This window comes from Heterobasidion irregulare, assembly GCF_000320585.1.
Source record: "Heterobasidion irregulare TC 32-1 unplaced genomic scaffold scaffold_11, whole genome shotgun sequence".
Lineage (NCBI taxonomy): Eukaryota > Fungi > Basidiomycota > Agaricomycetes > Russulales > Bondarzewiaceae > Heterobasidion > Heterobasidion irregulare.
The window spans coordinates 969,849-993,191 of NW_009258207.1; the positions used below are offsets into that span (position 1 = coordinate 969,849).

At 52.6% G+C, this 23,343-nt stretch overlaps 13 protein-coding genes across 13 annotated transcripts; 7 read left to right on the forward strand and 6 right to left on the reverse strand.

Annotated features, from left to right (window-relative positions):
- Positions 1-541: 541 nt before the first annotated feature.
- HETIRDRAFT_118867 (uncharacterized protein) lies at positions 542-1,597 on the forward strand (the record flags this gene model as incomplete). Its single annotated transcript, XM_009553226.1, has 5 exons — positions 542-600; positions 629-682; positions 736-816; positions 1,072-1,137; positions 1,465-1,597. 5 exons carry the CDS (start codon positions 542-544, stop codon positions 1,595-1,597), a joined length of 393 nt encoding a protein of 130 aa, XP_009551521.1.
- A 635-nt stretch (positions 1,598-2,232) lies between these two features.
- On the forward strand, positions 2,233-2,616 carry HETIRDRAFT_174683 (uncharacterized protein; the record flags this gene model as incomplete). The annotated part of the gene is made up of 3 exons (XM_009553227.1): positions 2,233-2,373; positions 2,429-2,500; positions 2,557-2,616. The coding sequence occupies 3 exons, from the start codon at positions 2,233-2,235 to the stop codon at positions 2,614-2,616; spliced, it is 273 nt and encodes a 90-aa protein (XP_009551522.1).
- A 2,954-nt stretch (positions 2,617-5,570) lies between these two features.
- HETIRDRAFT_174685 (uncharacterized protein) lies at positions 5,571-5,759 on the forward strand (the record flags this gene model as incomplete). Its single annotated transcript, XM_009553228.1, has 1 exon — positions 5,571-5,759. One exon carries the CDS (start codon positions 5,571-5,573, stop codon positions 5,757-5,759), a length of 189 nt encoding a protein of 62 aa, XP_009551523.1.
- A 1,987-nt stretch (positions 5,760-7,746) lies between these two features.
- Positions 7,747-8,220, forward strand: HETIRDRAFT_327843 (uncharacterized protein; the record flags this gene model as incomplete). Its single annotated transcript, XM_009553229.1, has 2 exons — positions 7,747-8,011; positions 8,066-8,220. 2 exons carry the CDS (start codon positions 7,747-7,749, stop codon positions 8,218-8,220), a joined length of 420 nt encoding a protein of 139 aa, XP_009551524.1.
- A 968-nt stretch (positions 8,221-9,188) lies between these two features.
- HETIRDRAFT_174687 (uncharacterized protein) lies at positions 9,189-9,500 on the reverse strand (the record flags this gene model as incomplete). The annotated part of the gene is made up of 1 exon (XM_009553230.1): positions 9,189-9,500. One exon carries the CDS (start codon positions 9,498-9,500, stop codon positions 9,189-9,191), a length of 312 nt encoding a protein of 103 aa, XP_009551525.1.
- Positions 9,501-9,719: 219 nt separating this feature from the next.
- Positions 9,720-10,779, reverse strand: HETIRDRAFT_239108 (uncharacterized protein; the record flags this gene model as incomplete). The annotated part of the gene is made up of 3 exons (XM_009553231.1): positions 9,720-10,267; positions 10,349-10,492; positions 10,569-10,779. Coding segments are annotated over 3 exons (903 nt in total), but the record flags the coding sequence as incomplete, so codon positions are not given.
- Positions 10,780-11,722: 943 nt separating this feature from the next.
- Positions 11,723-12,117, forward strand: HETIRDRAFT_52848 (uncharacterized protein; the record flags this gene model as incomplete). The annotated part of the gene is made up of 2 exons (XM_009552861.1): positions 11,723-11,900; positions 11,975-12,117. 2 exons carry the CDS (start codon positions 11,723-11,725, stop codon positions 12,115-12,117), a joined length of 321 nt encoding a protein of 106 aa, XP_009551156.1.
- A 340-nt stretch (positions 12,118-12,457) lies between these two features.
- Positions 12,458-13,901, reverse strand: HETIRDRAFT_181241 (hydrophobin-like protein). The gene is made up of 3 exons (XM_009553232.1): positions 12,957-13,901; positions 12,734-12,902; positions 12,458-12,687 (listed from the first exon to the last, which is right to left on the reverse strand). The coding sequence occupies exons 1-3, from the start codon at positions 13,848-13,850 to the stop codon at positions 12,527-12,529; spliced, it is 1,224 nt and encodes a 407-aa protein (XP_009551527.1). The 5' UTR covers positions 13,851-13,901; the 3' UTR covers positions 12,458-12,526.
- Positions 13,902-14,004: 103 nt separating this feature from the next.
- On the forward strand, positions 14,005-14,424 carry HETIRDRAFT_106079 (uncharacterized protein; the record flags this gene model as incomplete). Its single annotated transcript, XM_009553233.1, has 1 exon — positions 14,005-14,424. The coding sequence occupies one exon, from the start codon at positions 14,005-14,007 to the stop codon at positions 14,422-14,424; it is 420 nt and encodes a 139-aa protein (XP_009551528.1).
- HAH2 (fungal hydrophobin) lies at positions 14,424-15,428 on the reverse strand. The gene is made up of 4 exons (XM_009553234.1): positions 15,362-15,428; positions 15,109-15,306; positions 14,881-15,042; positions 14,424-14,819 (listed from the first exon to the last, which is right to left on the reverse strand). Exons 2-4 carry the CDS (start codon positions 15,265-15,267, stop codon positions 14,772-14,774), a joined length of 369 nt encoding a protein of 122 aa, XP_009551529.1. The 5' UTR covers positions 15,268-15,306; positions 15,362-15,428; the 3' UTR covers positions 14,424-14,771.
- Positions 15,429-15,917: 489 nt separating this feature from the next.
- HETIRDRAFT_118870 (uncharacterized protein) lies at positions 15,918-17,103 on the reverse strand (the record flags this gene model as incomplete). The annotated part of the gene is made up of 5 exons (XM_009553235.1): positions 15,918-15,971; positions 16,101-16,150; positions 16,384-16,556; positions 16,676-16,791; positions 16,885-17,103. 5 exons carry the CDS (start codon positions 17,101-17,103, stop codon positions 15,918-15,920), a joined length of 612 nt encoding a protein of 203 aa, XP_009551530.1.
- A 1,948-nt stretch (positions 17,104-19,051) lies between these two features.
- HETIRDRAFT_455157 (uncharacterized protein) lies at positions 19,052-21,837 on the reverse strand (the record flags this gene model as incomplete). The annotated part of the gene is made up of 14 exons (XM_009553236.1): positions 19,052-19,556; positions 19,611-19,711; positions 19,762-19,927; positions 19,980-20,437; positions 20,497-20,558; positions 20,615-20,630; positions 20,683-20,762; positions 20,822-20,961; positions 21,023-21,033; positions 21,099-21,158; positions 21,209-21,286; positions 21,339-21,394; positions 21,450-21,555; positions 21,622-21,837. 14 exons carry the CDS (start codon positions 21,835-21,837, stop codon positions 19,052-19,054), a joined length of 2,055 nt encoding a protein of 684 aa, XP_009551531.1.
- On the forward strand, positions 21,369-22,086 carry HETIRDRAFT_411955 (uncharacterized protein). Its single transcript, XM_009553237.1, has 3 exons — positions 21,369-21,394; positions 21,450-21,555; positions 21,622-22,086. Exon 3 carries the CDS (start codon positions 21,836-21,838, stop codon positions 22,043-22,045), a length of 210 nt encoding a protein of 69 aa, XP_009551532.1. The 5' UTR covers positions 21,369-21,394; positions 21,450-21,555; positions 21,622-21,835; the 3' UTR covers positions 22,046-22,086.
- The last annotated feature ends 1,257 nt before the right edge of the window (positions 22,087-23,343 follow it).

Consider the following 23,343-nt stretch of genomic DNA (forward strand, 5'->3'; position numbering starts at 1 on the left):
AGCTCACCCACCGTCGGCAATAGAGGCTACATTCGCGTGCAAGTATGTCAGGGTTGATGTCAAACCACCGCATGACGGAATTTCGAGCAGGCCCGGAAGGATACCTAAGCAAACAAGTAACGAACGTGAACGGGGGTAGTCGTCGATATAAACTCGCGTCGAAGAGCCGTCCATTTTTCCACCGCTCCACATCGATGTCGGTGGAGGAGGCCTAACCTCAAAAGCAGCACACCATGAGACCTAGCCTGTGAGGGGGGGGGAGTCGGGACCGCGTGGGTCCTGAATACATGTCGCATCCACTAGACTAGGTGGAAGATGGGAAGACCAGAAGCTTAAAGAAATGATGGACATACGAGACGAGCGCGGGAGCTTGTTCTGAATTTCGACTTGAGACTGTAGACCATGTCTGCTGGTAGAGCGCTTCATGGGAGGCTGGGGAGGATATAAGGGGAGGGGAAGGGGGGTGCTTTCTCTCAGGTCTACGGCACGACCTGCTACTGAGCTACTTCAGCGTCTTTGATAAAGCGATTTTATACTCATCATGCTTGCTCGCGTCTCTGCTCTCTCTGTCTTCTCTGTCTTGGCCCTCGCTATTGCGGGGTCCGCGACATCTCTCGAATCTAGGCAGGCTGCCTGTCCTGCTCTTAGGCCCACAAGGCTCTGCTGCACGGCTTTCGACAATGTGAGCCCGCGCTCTGATACCTGCGATGATGCAATTGACCATGTGTGAATCAGCTTACGACAATCGCAACTGGCTGCCAGGACAATCCTCCCGCTTGCAGCGGCTCCGGCATATGTGTCTGTTGCGCCGCGGAGGTAAGATGAGCAGCGTGAGCGGAGCAGAGTGCATCGGCTGACTGCTCGGGGTTCGCAGATTCCAGTCCTGAACATCGGACTCGGCTGCGCAACGTGTTAGGTGACAGATTTGAAACGCGGGTAGCGTCATATGGAATACGATCGTTTGTCGAATATGCGTACGAGTTCGATGTGCCACATTCGTAGAGAGTCGTTCTGTGCGAGTATGGAATGCGAGTTGCTTGTCTATTGATTTGAAAGAGACAACCGTTTCAGAAGCCTCATGAGGGCCAAGGCGGCACTACGCCGTGCAGCACGAGTAAAGCCATACGATGTGTGCAAGTGTGTGCGTTTCAGAATTGCGGCCGGGAAGGGGAGCGCATGAGCGCGTGTCCGTCGATGCCGATTCCGGCGTCAGATAGGTCTGATGTGACGCTTCGACCCGCTGCCAAAAAAGCAAAGATATTATTTTCAGACTCTGGACATTTTCATCACGGCTGTTCGCACCTGTGATATTCTCTGTCTTTTGACGTGTTCTGCGTATGACTTTGCCGATATCGAGAGTGGGTGAATTCGAGTGCGTCTCGCACGTCGTGCCGATGGGAAAGAGGCGCTGTCCAACAAGGTTAATGATAAATTGTCATGGGACTCCGATGACCTACTTCCAAGGCGGAGCGCCAGTTCTGTGAATCAAAAGTACTGGAGAGCAGAGCACATTTGGGAATATGATACTGCAACAAACATCAACAAGACACATGGTCAGGCATGGCCGGTCAGGAGCGAATTCAGAGGTTTGGCCTAGTATGACTCAGTGAAAATGAGACCAGAGATACCGCTGAGGGTGAGAAGGCGACGTGACCACCGGCTGCTATTGCCCGCAGCCAACTAGAGTATAAACTCCACTCGTCATTTGAGCTCAGAAATTACTGCACGTGTCGCTGTGGCCAACTAGGAGGAGAATGTTCGAACGAGAAAGACAGGAATAAATGAAGCCTGAAAGACATGTCAATGAGGTCCAAAAGGAAACAATCTGTAGAGGCAAAGGGGGAATCTTCCCATGAAAAAACGCATGAATGAGCGGCCCATTGTCCATCTCTCCGTACCGACGTCAGTAAAAGGAGTCTAGCCATGAAAGAAATATATCATGAGACGTACCTTGCACAAAAATATGGGACCGTGTGGATGCTGCATACATTTAGCACCCACTGGACTAGGTGGAACATGGTAAGGCCAAAAGCTAAAAGGAATGATGGAGTGAGGGGGCGAGTGCGGGAGCTTGTTTCAGGTGTCGGCTTCGGACCATTGCCGTTACAGCGCTTCGTGGCGAGCTGGTGAGAGTATAAAGGTAGGAGAGGGTGGGTGGTTTTCCCCAGTTCTACAGCACAATCTGCTATTGAGCTACTTCAACGTCTTTGACAAAGCGACTTCATACTCATCATGTTTTCCCGCATCTCTGCCCTCTCTGCCCTCTCTGCCCTTGCCCTCGCTATCTCAGGGTCGGCGGCATCTGTCATATCCAGGCAGGCTACTTGTCCTCCTGCTATGCCAGTGAACCTTTGCTGCGATGCTCTCGTAAACGTGAGTACATGCTCGTTGAAGATGATATCATACGTTTGACATTCACCGATTGTAGGGTCTTGGTATCCCCTGCCACGCTCCCCCTTGCACTACTCCCCCTGAAATTGATGTCTGTTGTGCGTCGGAGGTAAGTTGATCATCTCAGCAGAACAGAATGCACAGGCTCACTATATGAATTCGTAGAGCACGATTGATGTTCTCGGAATAGAAATCGACATCGGATTGAACTGCACCAACGCTTGATTGACGAACATGAGGCATGAGCGGCTCGAGGGCGGTCAAGTGGCCTCATGAATTCTGATTGGTTGTAGTGCACGAGATTGGTAGGCCGAGTTCTTGTAAGGTCGTTCTGTACAATTAAATATGTTGCTTCTTATTTGGAGAGACTATCATTTAAGAAGTGCTGGAATGTGATCGCACTTACAAGGAAAGGCGGACCATATGTGCGTTGCGAAATGTAAGGCAGGAAGTGGAGTGCAGGAGCGCGCGTGTGTGTCGATGTCAGTTTCGGCGTTGGGTGAGTCTAATGTGTAGTGCTAAGTGGCCATGCTTCGGTCTACTTTCAACGCAGGTAAACACATTATATCTTGATCAAACTCTAGACTGAATATTGGAAACCTTCGTATCTACCTTCGCATTATGGCCTTCAACGTGTTCTGCAAATTCTGTCATCAATATGAACAATGACTGAATCGAAGCAATATTGTGCGGACGATAAAGAGGCACTGTCCAAAAATCTTCAACATTGAATTTATATGGCCATCCTAGAAGGAAGAACCAAGCCCCATGGATGATTGTTTCATACAGCGAAGATAATCTCCACAGGTCAGAGTAAAGGCAAATATATAAATATTGCAGCGAACCTGATCAAGACACCTGGTCAAGCGTCGTCGGTCAGGTACGAAGTTAGCAAGCAGGCCTTGTCAAGTTTGATGAAGTATACTGTAGGGCACCCCACGGACCCTAACCTTGTTGCCTCTTGCTATCACTTGAGCTGAAGGGTTGTTGAACGTGTCAGGGCGGCTGGCTGAAATATTTCAGAGAATTATTCAGATATGAATGAGACGAATATACGGAACCTGGGGGACAAATTGGTTATGTCTAAAAATGAACAATCAACAGATGCAAACGGGAAATGTGGTTATACAGAAAACTGCATTTAAGAACCGATCATTTTCTACCTCTCGTCGGTGGAGGGAGTTTAGCCTTAAAAGCGACATCATGAGACCTCCCCTGTGTGAAGTAGCCACATAAGGGAGGTGATATCGGATCGCGAGAGTCCTGTATATATGTCGCACCCACTCCACTAGATGTAAGACGGCAAGGCCAAAAGCTTGAAGAAATGATGGAATGAGGGAGCGAGTGCGGGAGCCCGGTTCAAAGTACGACCTCAAAGCATTGCTGTTAAGGCTTTATGGCGAACTGAGCAGGATATAAGAGCAGGGCAGGGTGAGTACTTCCCCCCAGTTCGACAGCACATCCTGCTATTGAACTAGCTCAGCGTCTTCGATGAAGCGACCTTGTACTCATCATGTTATCCCGCATCTCTGTTCTCTCTGCGTTCTCTGTTCTGGCCCTCGCTGTTGCGGGGTCGGCAACATCACTCGTCTCCAGGCAGGCAGCTGCTTGCCCTTCTGACAAGGCACCGGTTTGTTGTACCCAATATGTGAGCATGAATATATAGAGAAGAGAAACAAGCCTGCTCATTGATTTCTCAATTGTAGACTGCGGGCAATGCCACTCTATGTGTAGCCGGAGGGCCCCCTTGTACTGGCGTCATTCCCAGAGTCGCTCTGTGCTGCAATCCAGGGGTGAGATATCATGTCTACTATTTATACAAAATTTGTAGGCTCACTGCGATTTGTGATAGCCTGTCCCCCTGACCTGGGTGAATTGTACAGCGCACTGTTGAGCGGTGATGGAAAGTGATAAACCGTGACCTGATTCATGCAAGTGCCGTGTTCTTGTCGAATATGTGTACGATGGTGATATGTAGGTTTCCTGAGGAGTCAGTTGTACGATCGAATATGACCGGTTTAGATTGAAAGAGACGGTCTGCCAGGATCGAGCTTCTTGAGTGGTGAGGCCGGTGAGACGGGATCGCACTGTGAGGAAAGATGCGATATATCTGCATTTTTGAATTTGGGCTAAGAAAGGGAGGGCATGGGCGCATATATGCCGATCGTATATGCCGATGATGCTACCGTGTATCGTGAGCAGCTATGCTTTAGCCCGCTGCAAATGATAGCAAGAGAACAGTCAATGATTAGACTCTAGAAGTATTACGAACCTTCGCACCTGCGACATCCTTCTATCCTCAGATCCGTTGCAAATTATTTCACTGACAAATCTGAAATTAGTGGACCCAAACGAAGAGGCGCTGTTTAACAGAGCTTACAGCAAATATCATGGGGTTCCAACGAACTCCTTCCTAGGCGAAAGAGCCCAGTTCCATAGGTTCAGAGCCTGGGTCTAATCTCCGGAAATCAAGCAAAATTGTGAGTGATAATACTGTAACGTACCTCGTCAAGACAAGGGATGTCATCGGTCATGCGCGATGGAAACTAGATCAGGGATGCTGTTTTGGATGAGAAAATAGCTACTACAGCCAACGATCAAGGCTGCTTTCGTTCGCGGCCAAACAGAGAACTCCACAGGGTCCTCCCGTCATTTGAGCTCGAAGGTTACTGAACATGTCGCGGTAGGCGACTGGCAAGTTTCAGGGGATGTTTTGACGATGAATGAGGCGAACATATAGAACCTGAAAGACAAATCGATCAAGTCCAGAAGTGATGAAGTGACGATGGTCCATGGGAGAACCCACCAACAGACAATGTTATTGAATGGCCGTGCATTTTTCCACCTCCACACCGACGTCGGTGGAGGTCTAGCCTCGAACAGGACGCACCATGAGACCTAACCTGCAGGGAGTATGGGACCACATTGGTCCTGAATACACGTCGCACCCACTTGACTAGGTGGAAGAGGGAAAGGTCAGAAGCTTGAAGAAATGATGGAACGAGGGGGCAAATGCGGGGGCTTGTTCTAGGTGTCGTTTTCGGACCATTGCCGTTACGGCGCTTCAAGGCGATTTGGGTAGGATATAAGGGCGATCCGGGCGAGTGCTATTCCCCAGTTCTACAGCGCAACCCGCCATTGAGCTACAGCGTCTTCGACAAAGCAATTTCATACTCATCATGTTTTCCCGCATCTCTGCTCTCTCTGTCTTCTCGGTCCTGGCCCTCGCTATCGCGGGGTCGGCGACATCTCTCGTGTCCAGGCAGGCTGCTGCTTGCCCCGCTGGCAAGACAGCCCTCTGTTGTCTCACTTATGTGAGCATGAACATACGCACAGATTCTGGAAGAGGTCTGCTTATCGATCTTTAAATCATAGACTGCAGGCGCGGGTGCTGTATGTGTAGCAGGAGGCCCCCCCTGCGCCAGCACACCCCCCAGTCCCAGGATTGCTCTGTGCTGCAACACGGTGAGATATTGGTTTTAAGGTTTCTTCGAAATTCGCATACTTACTATCATTTGTGATAGGCTTTGAACGTGACCACCGCTGGGACGAATTGCACCTTGCATTGCTGAACGATGCTGCAAGGACGCGAAGTGTGAGGGCCTTAGAGTCATTTGTATGAATAAATTTGATTTGTTCGAATGCGATGCAAATGATATGGTCGTCCTTGAGTCAAACTTTACGAGTGCTAAGACCTTGAGGCGGGACTGCAGCACGTAGGAGAGTAGAATAAATCAAACAACACCCTTCAATGTGCATATCCTGACCAGATCCAACGTCATGCTACGACACTCGCCCACTGCGGTGTCATTCGATGCTATATTATGTTCTGTATAGTCTTGCGGAACAACACCCAACACGGTCATTGTGACATGAATATGGGGTTCAATGGCGCACCAGGACTTCGACCATGGGATGTTCCGTCTTATGTCCAAGCAGAGTTCATAGGCTTACTGCATGGGTTCATCGGTTCAGTGTTCATATTCGCAATCGGAATCAACTGTACAAGAGCTTTGGTGAACACAAAACACGAGCAGTTCAAAGGCAGTGGCAGTGAAGTGGTCTCACGGATTATCATGTACGAAGGTGACATGCCGGTTTCCTCGAGGGTCGTTCTGTACGATCGAACATGGGTGCTTTGAGATTTGATGTGAATGAGACGTCATTCCAGGCATAAAATTCACGAGGGCTGAGGCGAAAATGCACTGTACAACGCGAGAAAATACGTACAATTGCATACCAGATTTCGAAACGGGAAGGGGAGCGGATGAGCGCGTGTCTGTCGATGCCGATGTCGGCGTCAGATGAGTTTGATGTGACATTTCGGTTCGCAGCCAAAAAAAAAAAAGGCATTCCTTTGAGACCTTGGACTTTGTTATGCCGACTATTTGTACCTGCGGTATTTTCCATAGGTAATTGTGTTCTGTGTATGACCTTGCCAACATCAAGAGAGCGAATCCAAACGAACCTTGCGCGTCGTGCCAATGAAAAAGAGGCGCTGTCCAACAAGCTTGATGTGACACCACCACAGGACTCCGATGACCTGCTCACAAGGCAGAAGGCCAGGATCCATAGCCAAGTGTACCAGAGATCAGAGTACGATCCGGGATATAGGACTGCGACGAATTCATGAAGTCAAGACACATTGCCAAGCATTGCTGGTCAGGTGCGAAATCACAGATCGAGCCTGGCCATGGAAAATGCATCAGGAATACTGTTTAGAATGAAAAGATGACTCATACATCCAACGATCAAGGCTGCTTTCGTTCGCGGCCAAATAGAGTTCTCCACGAAACCTCTCATCGTCATTTGAGCTCAAAGGTTGGTGAACATGTGCCAGTGGCCAATTGACGAGTGTCGCGGGATCATTTGACGAGACGAAAATTCGGAACCTGAACGACAAATCAATCAGATCCAGAAATAATAAAGAATCAATGGTAATCGGGAGGAGCCACCGATAGACAATCATATCGAAGAGTCCTGCATTCTTCCACCTCTCCATACCGACGTCGGTGGAGGAAGTCTAGCCTCGAAAAAGACATACCATGAAACCTACGCTGTAGGAAGCAGTTATATGAAGGGGGGAATGTAGGACCACATTGGTCCTGAATACACGTCGCACCCACTTGACTAGGTGGAAGAGGGAAAGGTCAGAAGCTTGAAGAAATGATGGAACGAGGGGGCAAATGCGGGGGCTTGTTCCAGGTGTCAGCTTCGGACTATTGCCGTTACGGCGTTTTGAAGCAAACAGGAGGATATAAGGGCAGAGGAGGGCGGGTACTTTCCCCCAGTTCTACAGCACAACCTGCTATTGAGCTACCTCAGCGTCTTCGACAAAGCGACTTCGTACTCATCATGTTTGCCCGCATCTCTGCTCTCTCTGCCTTCTCCGTCCTGGCCCTCGCCATCGCGACTATCGCGGCTGCTGCTTGCCCTACTGGCCAGACACCTCTCTGTTGCCTGACTTATGTGAACATCAATATACGCCCTAATATCGAGGAGAAATGTCGACTTATTGCTTTCTTAATTCTAGACTGCGGGCACCGCTGCTGGCTGTGTAGCGGGAGGCCCTACTTGCGCCGGAATACTCCCCAGAATTCCCCTGTGCTGCACTGCAGGGGTGAGCTACCTTGATTATTTCTCCAAAATTCGTAGGCTCACACATTTATGATAGCCCCTCAACTTGACCGGGACGAATTGCACTGCGAATTGTGGATAGATGTAGAGGGAATATGGAGCGTGAGCGACTTCGAAGAGAGTGATTTAATCCCATGGAGGTGCTGTGTTTTTGTCGAGTATGTGTACGATAGAGATATGTGGTTGCCCTGAAGAGTCATTTTGTACGGTCGAATATGAGTTGTTTGAGTTATAGGAAACAGTTTGAAAAACAAGCTTCACGACTGCTGAGGCGGGCCAGCAGTACAGATTAGGACAGGAGAAAAAACTGCCATATTTTCCAATGTGCATGCCATGACCAGGCTCGCATGCCAATAGCGGGCACAATTTTTGCAGCGAATATTCAAGCAAGCCATTATGAGTCAACAATGGGAGTCTGATGGCGCACCGGGAATCAGAGATAGCAGCTTGCATACTGAAACCTGAGCCTTCTGCCTGTCAATAGGATGCTACTAACCCTTCTCTGCGCGCGATATATCAATATGAGTTTGTTGGTTTGGTGTTTAAAAAATCGTCAAATACCTATGTCCACGATCCCACAAAAACTATGAATGTCTAATCTTCAGGTCAGAGTCTTGCCCGCCTGGTATAGGCACGCGCGAACGACTGTGTCAAGCTCTTACATCTTTATGCGCCACCAACCAACCTGGCTGGTTAAGACTGGCAAGCGACTCACGCTCGACATTGCGCGAAGTCGAGGCCTGAGCACTTCTACATGCAACATGTGCTCGTCTTGTTCGAGACCGTGGTACAAACGCAGCCGATGGTTTCGAACCAAGGCCTACTATACTAGACAGCTGCAAGTTTCTGCAGTGCCCATCACCCTTCATCTGTGTCCGTCATCTCATGAATTCAAAATATTTCCAATCTGACCTCGAAGCAGACTCACTTGCAGGATCCAGTCGTCTTCTTCAAAAACAATTGTGTTCAAAGATTCATTGCACATGGTCGGAAACCGTTGACATGTGGCCAGCCTATCTAAATGTTCGCCCCAAAAGAAATGGATCTGCAAATACAAGATCATTAGAAAGACTCCATAAGATGGACAAGCGGAAGTTAACACGTTGACTAACCTGACTTGACCAAGACGACGTCCTCAAACACGATCAAGCGCAAGAGAATTATCCAGAGATAAATATTAGAGTACACACACCGACAGCAAAAAGCAAAGCAAAACATAAATAACAAGATACAGCGCCAACACCGCTTATGATACACACACTCAGACCAGACCAAAGGGCCCCCAGGAGCCAAGATCCATGCCATCCGTGTACGCTACCGGTAGCCTTCCGGCGGCGGATAACTCCCTTGCATCTGCATCTGCACGGGCATCTGCACGGGCGCCCGTGAATGGGGCCGGTATTGGGGTGCGTACTGGGGTGCGTATTGAGATGCGTAGTAGTGATGGAGAGGAGGTTGAGATTGCGGGGCATATGGACCGAGCTGGTGCACGACAGAGAGCGGCGCGATGAGATGGTCGGATGGAGGGCTATATGCGGTTATGAAGAGGCACAAACCCCGAAGAACGGGGCATCGTTAGCATTCTCGATAACGACTTGCGACACAGCAGAAAAAAATGTGAACCACGAGATTCTATCTCGAATGCCGCACAAAATAGAAATAGGAAAGGTAGAAACGTTTGTAGACACGCACCCGACTTCCGCCCTAAGCACATCGTCCAGCGCAACGTCCTTCGCCTCCCTCCACGCCCTCTCCTGCGCCCTCAGCGTCCGCAGTTCCTCGATCAGCGCATAATGCTCCCGCAGCGCATACTGTTCCTTTGCCTTCATCACCAGATACCGCACCATCGCCGGCGATCGCCCAAAGATCAGCCCCGTCGCGGGGTCCGCCACATCCGCAAGGTGCGCCGGCAGCCCGTCGTCCTCGCCGCCATCCTCGGGGCTCGGCGAGCGCGGCCCATGATCTTCGTGCCCTCCGCGCAAGCCACCCGCACCGAGGCTTCCGCCAGGAGGTCCGGGGGACGGCTCGCGCGGGGTGTGCGGCTCCACCTTGAAAGTCGTGAACCCCGCGGGGTCCGGGGCGGCGTTTGGGTGAGGCGGGGCATCGGCGGCTGCGGGAGGATCGTCGCCGCGCTTGCGCTTGCGGCTGCCTCCACGGCCAGGGAGCGGCGGGGAGATGTTGTGCTGGAGGCGCATGTGCTTCGCGAGGGCGTCGGAGCGGGTGAAAGACTTGTCGCATTCTGTGGGGGAAATCGGGCACGAGACGCAGTCAGTGTCCCGAGATCTGCCTTTGATCAGGAGCGTGGGCGAGCGGAACAGACCTGGACGCGTGCAGATGAAAGGTTTCTCGCCCGTGTGGGAGCGGATGTGGGATATGAGGGCAAAGCGAGACGTCTGCGGGAGGCTGCGACGGCTACACGACGCCCACTCGCACGTGTAATTCGACTTGTGCACGCCAATGTGATCTGAGTATCCGAAAAAAAAATCATATTAGAGAAATGAATCTCGTCAAGCAAGTGTTTCAGCAAGCAGTGGGCAGACCATTGTGGATGTGGTCGATGAACGTCGGCAAGTGGTTGAACACGACCCCGCACTCTTCCCACTGGCACGTCACGGTGTCGGCCCCCTGCCCGTTGAGATCTTCGACGGTGAACTGGGAATGCTGCCCGTTGCTGGGCGAGCCCGGGCGGGACTCATCCTCAGGAAAGGCGGAGACGGAGCCGTCGAGTGAAGAGTCTGTGAACGACGGCGAGAGCGCGGGGCCAGGCGAGGGTGAGAGGCTGTACATACTGCGCACCATTTGGGCAGACGTATGGGAGCGAGAAGCGGTGGGAGTTTCGAAGATGGCGTGAAGTAGTGTCGAGTGCGCGCGGCGTCGTGGCGGACGGCGGCGGCGTGTTTGTACTTGTTTGCAGGTGGGGGCTCACGCCTTTCCTTCGTTTTCTGACGCGACTGCGAGCAACATCCGTGGCAGTTCCGCGACGCTTTCAACGCTAGCAATCATTAGTTGACGACGTTATCGTCACAATCGCCCACGACATCCGCCATGACCTCCCCATTCACGCCCTACGCCGCCCCCGAGCGCACCTTCATCACCGCCACACCCGGCACACCCACCCCACGCGCGCGCGGACGAGGCGGCGGCACTGGCGCCAAACGCGGCCGCAAGCCACGCGGCGGCGGCGCTGCGACCGTCATCGACACCCACACCCACACCCATGCTCAGGCCTTCGCCCCGCCCCGTCCGTCCCCGCTCTCCCAAGACCTGACCGCCAGCGCAAGCACGAGCGCGCACACGGCCAGTGGCGCGCTGCAGTGGACCCAGCCCGCAACGCCCTCCCTCCCCGGCCCTCTCGCCGCCTCGGGCTCCGGATCCGCGACAGAGATCGGCACAGGGCCACCCGTCGTAGGCCAGGCGTCGGCTGCAGCAGCTGCGGGCGTCGTTTTGCCCGCAAACGCACAGGTTCCTGTGGGACAGCGTGCTGGAGCGCCTGGTGGGGTGGGGGCCGACGAGGACGGTGAGGGCGAAGACGAATTGTTGCCAGCGATGGCGGACGACGATTACTCTACGCTTGCTAACTGGCAGACCCAGTCCAAGGACAATCTCAAGTATGTCTGATGTCCTACCCACCATGCTATGCTGACCGATCCGTGCTCCTTGCTTATCTTTCTCTTCTCTGTCTTCCAGAGTCCTCATGGAGAACTTCACTCCAGAGCAATACGAACGCTTTGAGGCTTACCGCCGTCACGCCCTCCCCAAGCAGGGCGTCCGCAAGGTCATCCAGCAGACCCTCGGTCAACAGGTCTCTCAGCCCGTAGCCCAGGTCGTTGCTGGCTTCGCCAAAGTCTTTGTCGGCGAAATGGTCGAAAAGGGTCTGTCCATCTTACGTCTTACTCTCTCACCTGTTCAGCGCATGTGCTCACGCAAGTTCTCGTCGTCTTCACAGCACGCGCAGTTCAGGCTCGGCGGGGCGACACAGGCCCACTTTCACCAGATCATCTTCGCGAAGCATACAGGATGTATCAAGAAGAGACGGGACGTGTAGGGGCCGCAAGGCCGCTACGATCGAAGCGACTCTTTTTACGATGAGAACCGTGATCAGTCCGAGATAAGCGGTTGAATGGTGAATGCTTTCCATGACTAGATACCTGTATGATTGATTGGATGGACTGTGTATCATAGGACCTTCTTGAAATGTGCTACTGGGCTGTTGTTTCTCTCCAGCGTGGCAGCATTTGCGTTCATGTCGCTTGCACTTGAAAGCGATTCGAACGAGCGTGCATCAAGCTGCATCAAGTCTTACAGCCGCAGCGACAGCCTGTCCAGAGCACGTATATCACAAGCACTCAAGTAACGAATGCACCCGACTTTCGAGTTTGCTGGGGCGCAATTGGTGAGCTGCGACCCATCTACCATAGTCTCAGGGCTCACAGATAGAATAGGGAGTGGCGTTCCGACAACGTGCGCGTGTAGACACGATGCCGTAGGCCCTCCAAAATTACCAATATAAAGGGGTACTGTAAAGACAGACGATGAAGATAGTATGTGGGTATAAAAGCTCCTCCGCTCCCCTTCGCTCCTTCCTCTCCTCTCCGCGGATGACCTGGTATGTGCTCAGAGAACGACGTTGATAGGATTGCAGTTGATCGCAACGCCTCCCTGTGTTGTCTGTGAGCACAATGAACCACAAAGGTAAAATATCCACGCACTCCTTCGACCCTGTCGCAGCAGACGGGTTGCGACACGCAGTTGCTGCCACTACCGAAACCCGCCGCCAAGTTGATCGGGTCACAGTTGAGACCGATGGGGATGTTGGCGCCTTGGATGATGAGACCGAGGAGGCCAAGAGCCTGAGCCGCATTCTCAGAGTTGACCTACATGACGAAATCGATCAGTATCACGATACAAGCAATCATCAGGAGACTCACATCCTCGACGGTGTTGCAGCACTGAACAGGGCCGGCGTTGCACTTGCTCTCGTAGTTGTTCTCGTAATTCGAGTTCTCATAGTGGTCTCCGCCTCTGCGGTAGTCGTCGTCATCGTCGTAGCGGTCCCGACCACGGTACTCATCATCATCGTAGCGGTCCCGACCACGGTACTCGTCGTTGCCGTCGAAGCGATCACCGTCGAAGTCGTCGAGGCCGTGGTGGCCGTACTTGTCAAACGACTTCCTGCCGTACCCTCTGCCTCTGCCGTAGCCCTCACCGCCGTCCCGCTTGTAGAAGACCTCGTAGCTCTCCTTGCCATAGGCCTCTTTACTATAGACCTCCTTCGGGTTCTTGCCATAGTCATCTTCGGAGTAATCGTCGTTGGGGTAGGCGTCCTTGGAGTAGTCGTCCTTGCCGTAGTCCTTCGGGGCGTATTCGTCCTTGGAGTAGTCGTCCTTGCCGTATTTCTTGGGAGCGTAGTCGTACTCGCCGTACTCCTTCGGGGCGTAGTCGTCCCCGGGGTAAGCATCCTTGGAGTAGTCGTCTTTGGGGTAGGCATCCTTGGAGTAGGCGTCTTCGGAGTAGTCGTCCTTGGAGTAGTCGTCTTTGGGGTAGACATCCTTGGAGTAGGCGTCTTCGGAATAGTCGTCCTGAGAGGCGTACTCATCCTTGCCGTACTCCTTGGGCGCGTAGTCGTCCTTGCCGTACTCCTTGGGCGCGTAGTCGTCCTTGGGAACGTAGTCAGGCTTGTAATCGGAGGAAGGCTTGCCATAGTCAGCGGCGGGGGCGTAGGACGCAGGCTTGCCGTAGTCGGCGGCGACGGGTCCTGCGGCGGCCATGGTAGCAACCGCGAGGATAGAGACAGCAGAAAGCGCAGAGATACGGGTCAACATGGCAGCAGAGAGGTAGAGGGTTGGGATAGGAGTGTGTGTGGACAACAAACGCGGTTCAAACAGCAGGGGAGCTCGAGAACTGGGGAATCCTCGACGCCGACGCCGACGAGGTTTTATACGTGGGCGACGACGCCGCTGACGAGAAGAGGGACCAATGGGGCGTTCTCTGCTTTTGGCTCAACGATGGCCGTTTCCGGCGATATTCGGCTCTGTTCGGATCGTCGCGGACGGCGCTCGCGATCGTGGCCAGGACGAGCGGGACGACGTGCACGCCGCGTCCAAACGCGTCCCGAAACTGCCCAAACAGGCGCGTCGCGTATCACGTGCACCTCCCTTCCCACGACATGACGCTTGGATGCATTCGGCCAACCGCATCCGGTCGTACAGCGAGCGTGCGGCTACGGAGAGAACCTCTCACCACCCGCGGGAGGAAGCTGCCCCGGAGATCGTCGCCAGCCCAGTGTCAAACCCTTCCCTATTCGAAGGCGTTGTCCTGACTCAGATGTGGCGTCCAACGGCGTGGATGTCCCATGTGCAATCCCGTCCCGCATTCTGTCTACCTTTTCAGAGTTAGGTTCATCGATCATGTCGAGGCGCGTCATGGAACATTCCTAGCCCACAATTCTAGCATTACAGAATCTTCAGCGAGTCAACACCATACGAATCACAGCCCCTCATTTGCCCCGCGCCCTGCCGGGAATACACGGCACCATAGGAAAACGAACCTTGCTCCCAATAGTTCGATCAAAGCTGATAATGCTGACACTTCATGCTCATGCCGACACTTAGAAAGAAGCGACAGAAGGCGCCAACACGATCATATTTCGAGCATGGAAAGGAAGGTCCCGAAAATATTGTCCGACAGAAGCTGGTATCCCAAAACCAATTTCATCCCAACGTATTTTTCCGCTCATGATCCCTTTAGAGGCCAAGGTTGACAGGTGTGCAGCCAATGTTGATCAGGCCGTTCTGCAGAATGGGTCCGCTTAGTGACCCCGTTCCAATGGAATTTGATCGGCAAGGTACTCACGAAGTTGTTGTTCTCGCAGCAGACGGGCTGCTGGACGCAGTTGGCGCCAGAGCCGACACCAATGACAGTGATCGGGGTGCAAGTCAGGCCGACGAGCACATCGAGGCCCTGGACAACAACGCCGAGCAGGCCAAGAAGAGCGGCAGCGCTAGGGCTGTCAGCCTAAATGAATAGGAAACGAAACATCATCAGCTGATATTTCAGTTGCATTGGACACCCAGCACGTACGTTCTCAACGGTGTTGCAGCACTGCAGATCACCGGTGTTGCACTGGCTGGCAGGGATGGTATCACGAGCGACGGGCTTCAAGGCAGCAGGGGTCGCAGAGACCATCAGCGCGAGGCCGAGGAAGAACATCGCAAAAAGGGTGGAGACGCGAGCAAACATTGTGAATGAGAGCGAGTGCGAAGACGAGCGAAGGACTGGCTGAGTGAGCGAGGAAAGTAAGGCAACTGCGAGGCTGTCGAACTGAGGAACTCACTCTCGAGCAGTGGGGCTTTTATATCTCAGGACGGGTCGGCTCGTGTTCTCAAGAATGTCAGTGTCTCGGCACTCCTGAGAATTTAGTGTGGAACATCCATCATGGTACCGTGCTTCATTTACGAGCTGTGCTCCGCTAACCGTCATTCGAATAGCTCCAGTCGCGGGTGACAGGAGTGTCAAATCACCGTCGCGGCCTCGCTGGGCCCACGGTGCCGCTGGACCATGTATGTAGAGGCCAATCAATTGAGTCAAGCGCGCAAGAAGACGCGTCGCGCTGCATCACGTGTTCGTCATCATGACGGCGCGATGTGAGCGGCGAGGAAGGAGCCTCCCCATCATCTGGCTCTGTAATTTCCGCGGGTGCGAGGGCCTGAGAATTCAGGAATTCATTGTCCGAGCACGCTGCTCCCAGGCGGTGTATTCCCTTCTCGACCCGCCTCCACGCCAAGGTTTGCTTGCCCAATGACATAGGCTGGGGCTGCGCTTCCAATCCCCGTCGCATTTAAGGTGGCCTTCGGCATTTCAACAGATTTTCATCCGCATACGGGCTGAACTTATTCACGCTCTTGCCCGCCCGATGACACTTCACGCTTCCGAGCAACCCATTCCTACAAACATGCTAGTGGTTCGCATGTCCAGCGCGCAGAGGTTGGGAGTGAACCCGCTGCCATCGGGCTCCCCAATCCTCAGTTTCTGGTCGTCAAACAAAGGGGTGAGCGTAGAACTGAATTGTTCACCCTCGTGACGCAGGGATTTCTCATGGGCCCACGATGTACCAACGTTTCAGCTATTCCGGATCGCAGGGATCTAGTTCTCATCATCGATATTGTCAAGCGGGGCTTCTCGCTACAAAAAGGTCCGTCTCGAGTATCAAACTCTCGTCACAGATCCAATATCACCTTTGTGAGAGAGATGTACGACCCTCATATGGACGGGCGCCCATGTTCAGCCGAGCTCATCTAATAAGTCAATGTTTTTAGGTGTTTCCCCGCTTCGACTCAGACAATCATCTCGACAAACCTGTGCATCTAGACTCCGCATCTGGACGCGCACGGGCGCGAACGCGGTTGCGCCAACAGATCGGTGCACACGTCTCCATGAGTGTGATCGGGGCGCTCTTCCCGCCGACTTTGTCTCTTTTTTTAGCCACGGCATTACAACCCTGCGCTGGCATGCCCTTACATAGCACGGACCTTTGTGGACACGGATAAGAACACATAATTGCCGCGTTGACACACGACCACTTCTTACGATGCCTTGTGGTCATCGTCGCTGCCAGCTTCGATACTTTTCTTGTGTGGAACTTACATACGATGCACCCTCGAACGCGAGCTCAAATATATGTCGAGGCGCGCTCCCCGCCGCACCCATGGCGCGGACCCGTTCAGACATTCCCCATCCGTCCACAAGGTACAGCCTGAATCCCTTCTGACACGTCGAAGTGGCAAGGCGCGCATTTCATGATGAGCCATGTCGGCGGCCCTTCTTCCTTGTCACTCCATGCTCCAACTTGTCATCCACTTTGTATTCGTCTTTCACAGGCTCCACATGCACTATGCTGGCAAATACCGTCTGTGCAGTTGCCAGTGATGAGGCGATGAACACAGGATCCGACACGCACATGTCTTGGACACGTGCGTCGCCATTATGAAAGTCGAACAGCGACCTATATCCGCGATGAAATATCGCGGTGAGAAGTCCATCGTGGATCGACGATCGTACGTCCGTTACCCTTGGCATTGTGGTTTTCACAAGTCGTAAGTACCTAATAACTCTCAAGGTATCATGAACTCGGCTGCATCTTGTACTCTGCGTACGAACTCCATATATTTTTCGTCTTTAGCAATACTCGACGTGGGTGCCAATGAATGTCATCTTCCGAGCGCGCGGCCGTCATAGCCTATGAAGCCACAGCTACCCCAACCTTTCCTCGATCGTCGAGCTATCAGCTTCCGAACTGTGAGCTCCGACTGGGTAGCGTTGATTTCCATTCTCCAACGTGCACCGCGCGACGTGCCAGTGTTCTGAATCAGCAATCTGTCACTGGTCGACTGGCGTGATGGAGGCATCGGGAACGTCTAATTGGCTGTGCCCGCATCGTGCCGCGCAAAAATACCCACAGCCTCAATATCACCTTTACCTGTCAGTTCACGATCTTCTCCGATATTTGCAGGACATGGTCCGCTCCGCACCTGGCTGCACGCGCTCGTGCCTCCAACGGTGCTCCCACTCTCCCGTGCCTGGGCAGATATTTCTATGAGCACCTTCAGGTCCCGAGTACTTATGTCTCTTCACTGACATCTATTGGTCTCATGAGTGGGGTGTGGAGCGTCAGCTGTTCCTTCGAAACCTTGTACCGTCCGACTCTCGCTGCCGCGCTGCCCGTCCAAATGTCCAACCCCCGCATCATGCCGCGCCACTTATAGAATCCTTAAGGTCATGGTCGATCCTCGGCCGCGCCACCATATATGCATGCGCGCACATATCTGGTATAAAGCCAATTTTCTTAGAGCTTTCATTAATTTCATTTTCAGATGCCGCGAGAAGACTTATTTTCTTTTGGGTACCGTAATCCCCGCTCCTTCGAGCGCGTCGCTCCCTCGTCCACCTTGCACGACGGACCGCGTTTTGGGGGCGTCGCTGACCCAAGTTTCCTTTCGGGACATGCTCTCCCCAGCAGTTGCTACGGAGCGTGCCGCCGGGTTACATCCGTCAGGTCCCTGAAGAGGAGAAGTTTTGGTGAGCCACCAAGGCCTCGCAGCGGCACGCAAACAATGTTCGAATGGAAGCAATCAAGCCGCTTTCTGGCCATCGAGTTAGTCTCAATGTTGTACTTTGCTCTCAGCCCGCTGCGCGGCACACACTGCAAACAGCAGGTCGACTTCCTCCAACATCGCCTGCGACGCCCAAAAAGACATGCACGAGCGTCTTGCAGTTCGCGCTTGATTAATGTATTCCGCTCGGCGTTTACCAGAACCAGGACCTGTAGTTAAATATGATCTCCCCATCTGCATCCACCTTATGAGTCTCCTAAACCAGCAGTCGTCCTTATGTATAAGATTCGAATCCACCGATGATGTTCTCAGAACCCCGAGCAATCCCCCCCTCCCGCTGTCCAGCCCTTCCCGAAAGTACGCTGCTCAGGCCTCAGGCCCTGAGCCTCGCTCTGTCCATGGAACATAGCTTGCACCGGCGATTTTTCACTTACATAGGCATTCGAGTGCTTGTATCGGACGCTGCTCTCCCATGCCTCCTCCAAGTCACTCGACAAACATCTGCTTTCGGTACAGACTTAGCGACTTGCGTCTGGCCTGCTGAGTCTCGTCCGTTCACCATTCTGGGCCCCCGTACTTGCGCCTGTTCTGGCCCACGAGCCTGAGTTAGACTGGCCAAATGCTTCTTCCAACCATAGGCCCGACCCGGTTGAGTAACGACCCGGCGTCTACTCACACGGCCATAAGGCCTTACGCATGGCATGCCAACCCATCGCTAAAGCCGAAGGCGTGGTCTCCCGTTCCGGGTTATCCTCACGCCTTGCGAATCATCACTCACTCACCCCGCAAAGGCACAATATCCACGGTAAGCGCTAGCACGTACAGTACGACGGATAGAGAACAGTCCAGTTCCAAAAGTCCAGTCCGAAAACACTCTAGAGCATCAAAACAAAGCCTAGACCAAGAAGAACCCCTCAAACGTCCTCCACACGCCCTTCCCTTTCCCTTCCCTCGTTGCCATACTCGGAAACAGTCGCAAGCGGGGTCGAGCTGCGGTTCGTGAGAGGAGGACGATCGCTGTACCTTTCCGTACTCCCGCCCCTCCCGCCACCAGCACTCTCCCTGCTCTCCCTCTGCCCCATGAGCGCCATCATCGACTGCTCCCTAGCATCCGGCGTGCTCGGCGCACTCGGTCCACCAAAAGCGACAGCTCTGTCGTCGACCACGATCGCCCCGGTCCTCTTGTCCAACCTGAATCGCAGCCCTTCCAACTTCTTCTGCATACGCTCTTCGTCATCGTATGGCAGCAGCAGCTCGCCAAATCCAGAGCGGGATGTTTGCGACACGACCGTTGCGATCGAGCCTGGCGCATGCGTCAGGTAGACTTCTCGTCGAGAGCGCCAGTGTATGATATGCGTGCTAATGATGATGATGCCCACGGCGATGAGGCTGACTGACAACAAATGGCTTGGAATGGGGCTGGGGGTTGAAGTCAGTGACAACATCGATCGATATCAAAACGAAAGGACAGACGCTATCCACAGACGCGGCGCAAGCTCTGTCAATACGGCTGGCACTTGGTCAGTGACTGCAACGAAATATACGGATTTCGCGGCTAGTGCCAAGTATTGCGTCTGAAACTCTCGATGAGTGCTAGGCATATACTTTCAAAGAATGCGCGTACATAGACCTGGGTTGTTCGATTGACGAAGCCGTCTACATCCTGAAAGACGGAATCAACGCCATCATCTGCTTGGGTGGCGGAACGGAATATGGCGCCCGGGATCTCAGTTTTAATGGTGAGTGCGCGCGCATTGATATTCACATCCGTGTTGTTGTCGAAGATGAGGCTAAACGCACAAGATGAGGAAAATATACAAGAAATGATGGATCAAGCCCTACCCATTGTATGCGTTTCCGTTCAATGGATCGCCAGAAACGTTGTTCGCAGTGGGATAATTACCGAGCTTTGTAGCATTGATCAGGCTCCCAGTAGCCAGATCTGCATTCGCCATGATATCGAACAACTGTATGCTGGGTGTACAGAACACGCCCTTGGCTTCATGCGACCCATCACCTTTCACATGGTAGAACCAGAAGAATACCGGTTGTTGCGTTATATTCGCAGAGGTACTGCCACAGTGAGGAACGTTTGTAACACCATATTGCTGATTGCTATCGCTTGAATTAAAGAAAACTGGACCTAGCTGACATCCGTCGATAGAGGTGGCATTGACGCTAAATCGAGACGGGTCGGAGGTAGAGAGCGTCAAATCAATGGGGTTGGCGCATTCGACGTCGGTCTGAACTCCTGTAGTGTTGACAGCGACGGTCCCATTGAAGTATTGTTCCGTTGGAAACTATGCATCAGCGGATGAGTGATGCCGGCATTGAGCATATTAACAAACGTCAGACGCACGACAAATTCTGCTGCAGCCCATCCACCCTGGACGAAGGGAGGATCCGGAAGGTCGTTGTACACTCGAAGGAATCAAGAATGAGATTAGACTTTCCATGGAGATCTAAGATTCAAGTACCTGAAGCTGCGGCAAACTGATGCTAAGTGTTAGGACGCCGTATTTCACACGATAACAAACATACTCACTCCCGCAGACGCGGCGAAGGCACCCAGATCAGCGACATCTGGAGAGAGACCGATGGTACGGATGCTGGTCGCGGCAAATCCTACATGTCACCTCGCTCAATATAGCGTGATAAGGCTCGATGATAGCGCTCTAGCCCACCTGACGACTCCGGAAGCTGCCTGATGGACAATAGAGATCCGGCCAGAGGCTGCCAGAACCATGACGAGATGACTGTGAACGACGATAGGGCGATAATTTTGTGCTTGCGCTTCATGGATTGGTATGCGACCAAAAATCGGCTAAAATTAGAATAGACCACGGTCAGAGAGTTTGGCGATGCCTGTGGCTATATGTACTCACTTCATGGCAATCTGCGCACAGATAACTCAATTAGCATTACTTGATGATTTCTTGTAGATATCTCTTGAGAACATACATAATCCAACAACAAACCATCCTCTGCACGAGCATGCCCTTTAGACAGCACGATATATGGCTGTTACGTTTGTTAGACAGGGACGGAAGACAAGACAAAATACGCCTCACCTGCCACCAGCGCATCATCCAGTCAAACGTTGTGACTGTGAATGCAATTGGGATGATCATGGCCGTAGGAAAAAACGACTGTGTTGTACGAGGCGTCAATTTTGGCAAGAATCAACTCAGATACACGTACTGTGAGGAACTGCGTTGAGACAAGTGGAAGTTTGTTTTGTCGTGGAACATGGAAACCTGAAGGCGTTCTTGTTGAATCAGACTATAGAAGCTGCAATGACGCAATGCTCACCACCATCCCTTTGAGAGAAAAACAAGGCGATCTCCAACGCGAGTGCAATGATGATCATGATCGTGGCTCCTGTCATGACCACTCCCAACCTCAAGGAAAAAGGTTCCTACACCACCATCATGCGTCGATCAACAGCCCGACCTGAGACGCACGCCGCTCAGAAACAACTCACGAATTTCGGCGGTCTCTTTTCCTCCGTCCCAGGCGTCGGTATCTGAGAGACCGAGCTCCTGAAGCTTCCTCTGGATAGCGCAGAGAAGTCGGAAGGCACATTGCTGAATCGTGAAGTCGGGCGTGGGGGTGAATATGATGAAGATCGTAGTTTCTCGGACAAGAGAGCCTCTTTGTCTTGGTCGACAGACAGCCGGTTGTAGAGTGGCCCGCTCATGGTTGTCGGCGGGCAAGTCGTGAAGGTCGTTATGAGTAGGAAGGGCGTTGGGTCGGACACAGCCCAGAGGCTGAATACAGCCGCAATGCGTGGGCGCCGCAGGCGACGGGTTTCTCGGAGTCACTACCGATTGCCGCATTTGGACGTGTCGGCGCTTGATTATTGTCTGGCGATTCTGGTGCCAGTGAACAGCAAGACCTCCAAGTAGGCTGTGTCTGCTGCTCCAGGCGTTCGTTGTATGCGCACATCAAAACAAGAACTGAAGGGATTCTAAGAAGATCTGTTGTTGGAGAGACTATATGCCTACCTCCATTTGAAAGCCCGCGAATTTCATCGGCCTCGTCTTGGGCCCTGCATTCACCTTAAACCGAAGATGCGTTGACCCGGCCCACAGTGTACGGTGTTTTGACTTAGGGTATGACGCATTCATCACCTGCCTCTACGATCGCAGGCAACTTGAAGGCATTCTTCAAAACGCCGACATTCCTCCGGTGAGCTGTACTGTGCGCATGCCTTTTGACATATAATCAAGACCGATCGCCACAGACGGTCCTCACATCTAGAAGACCACTGGCCAGTACATCAAATCATGTAGGTTCGCCTGTACTAATCAGTCCTCCCCGAATCCCAACAGCCACTCGCCATGATCAGTGATGGCAGCTCTCTAAGAGACACGATTCCGTTCTTGTTGAGTGTCTACGTGTTTTCACTGTCTCTCATCACGAAGAACAAGCAACATCGACGAAAAATCAATTCGTGATACCATGGGATATCACAAGGTTCATCTGAGCCCAGGGCGTAAAGCGCCGTATCAGTCTGTCTATCTGTCCATCTACCCAACCATCGGCGACTGTAATTAACTCATTGCCCCGTCAAACCGCTGTGCAATGAGTAGGCTGATAAGCCAGGCAGCATCCAATCGGCACGTATCTGACCAGGCTTTCTCGCTATGTTGTATGGATCAGTCCCGCTCGGTTAGCTTCCTTTCAATGTCGGCCTTGGAGTACAAATATGGAATAAAGGAATTGAGGGAGCTGGTTGTTCGATATTTGTCGCGCTGTCTCCTTTGTCGTCATTCGTTGATGGCTGTCGAAGCTTCTCCTATTCCAGAAGACTTCGCGGTTGTGTCTGCGCCCCATTGGGCTGGCACCTCCATAATCTCAAGATGACAATCAACAGTATGATGAAGGAACTGATCTGGTTCAATTAAGAGAAACAAGATGCTGCGCGCGTCCTGAATTCGAGATTCGGGCCTTGCCTACTGAATCGCACGTTCAATCTATGACGTGTTCCGATGGATCACTGAGAGACGTTTTCTGATAAGGCACGGTAAGAAATCATGCGCGAGTTGTTGGGCGATGCAGGTACTGATATCAGTGTCTGAAATATGTGTGAGTTGGATCACGTTGGCGGGTCAATCAAAAAGAAATCCCAACTAGTGCATCGGAGGGCCAGTACTGTACCACAGGCGAAGTAGCTTTTAATGAGCGTTTAGGATTTCCATGC

What these genes read in the sequence shown, in the direction of transcription:
- HETIRDRAFT_181241 (XM_009553232.1), bottom strand. Translation starts at nt 13,850, where the DNA reads ATGTTGACCCGTATCTCTGCGCTTTCTGCTGTCTCTATCCTCGCGGTT. An exon ending in GCTGCAACACCGTCGAGGAT is followed by an intron (nt 12,903 to 12,956) that starts GTGAGTCTCCTG and finishes TTCGTCATGTAG; the next exon opens with GTCAACTCTGAGAATGCGGC. An exon ending in CGACAGGGTCGAAGGAGTGC is followed by an intron (nt 12,688 to 12,733) that starts GTGGATATTTTA and finishes CAGACAACACAG; the next exon opens with GGAGGCGTTGCGATCAACTG.
- HAH2 (XM_009553234.1), bottom strand. Translation starts at nt 15,267, where the DNA reads ATGTTTGCTCGCGTCTCCACCCTTTTTGCGATGTTCTTCCTCGGCCTC. An exon ending in GCTGCAACACCGTTGAGAAC is followed by an intron (nt 15,043 to 15,108) that starts GTACGTGCTGGG and finishes CTATTCATTTAG; the next exon opens with GCTGACAGCCCTAGCGCTGC. An exon ending in GCTGCGAGAACAACAACTTC is followed by an intron (nt 14,820 to 14,880) that starts GTGAGTACCTTG and finishes CCCATTCTGCAG; the next exon opens with AACGGCCTGATCAACATTGG.
- HETIRDRAFT_411955 (XM_009553237.1), top strand. Translation starts at nt 21,836, where the DNA reads ATGGTTGTCGGCGGGCAAGTCGTGAAGGTCGTTATGAGTAGGAAGGGC.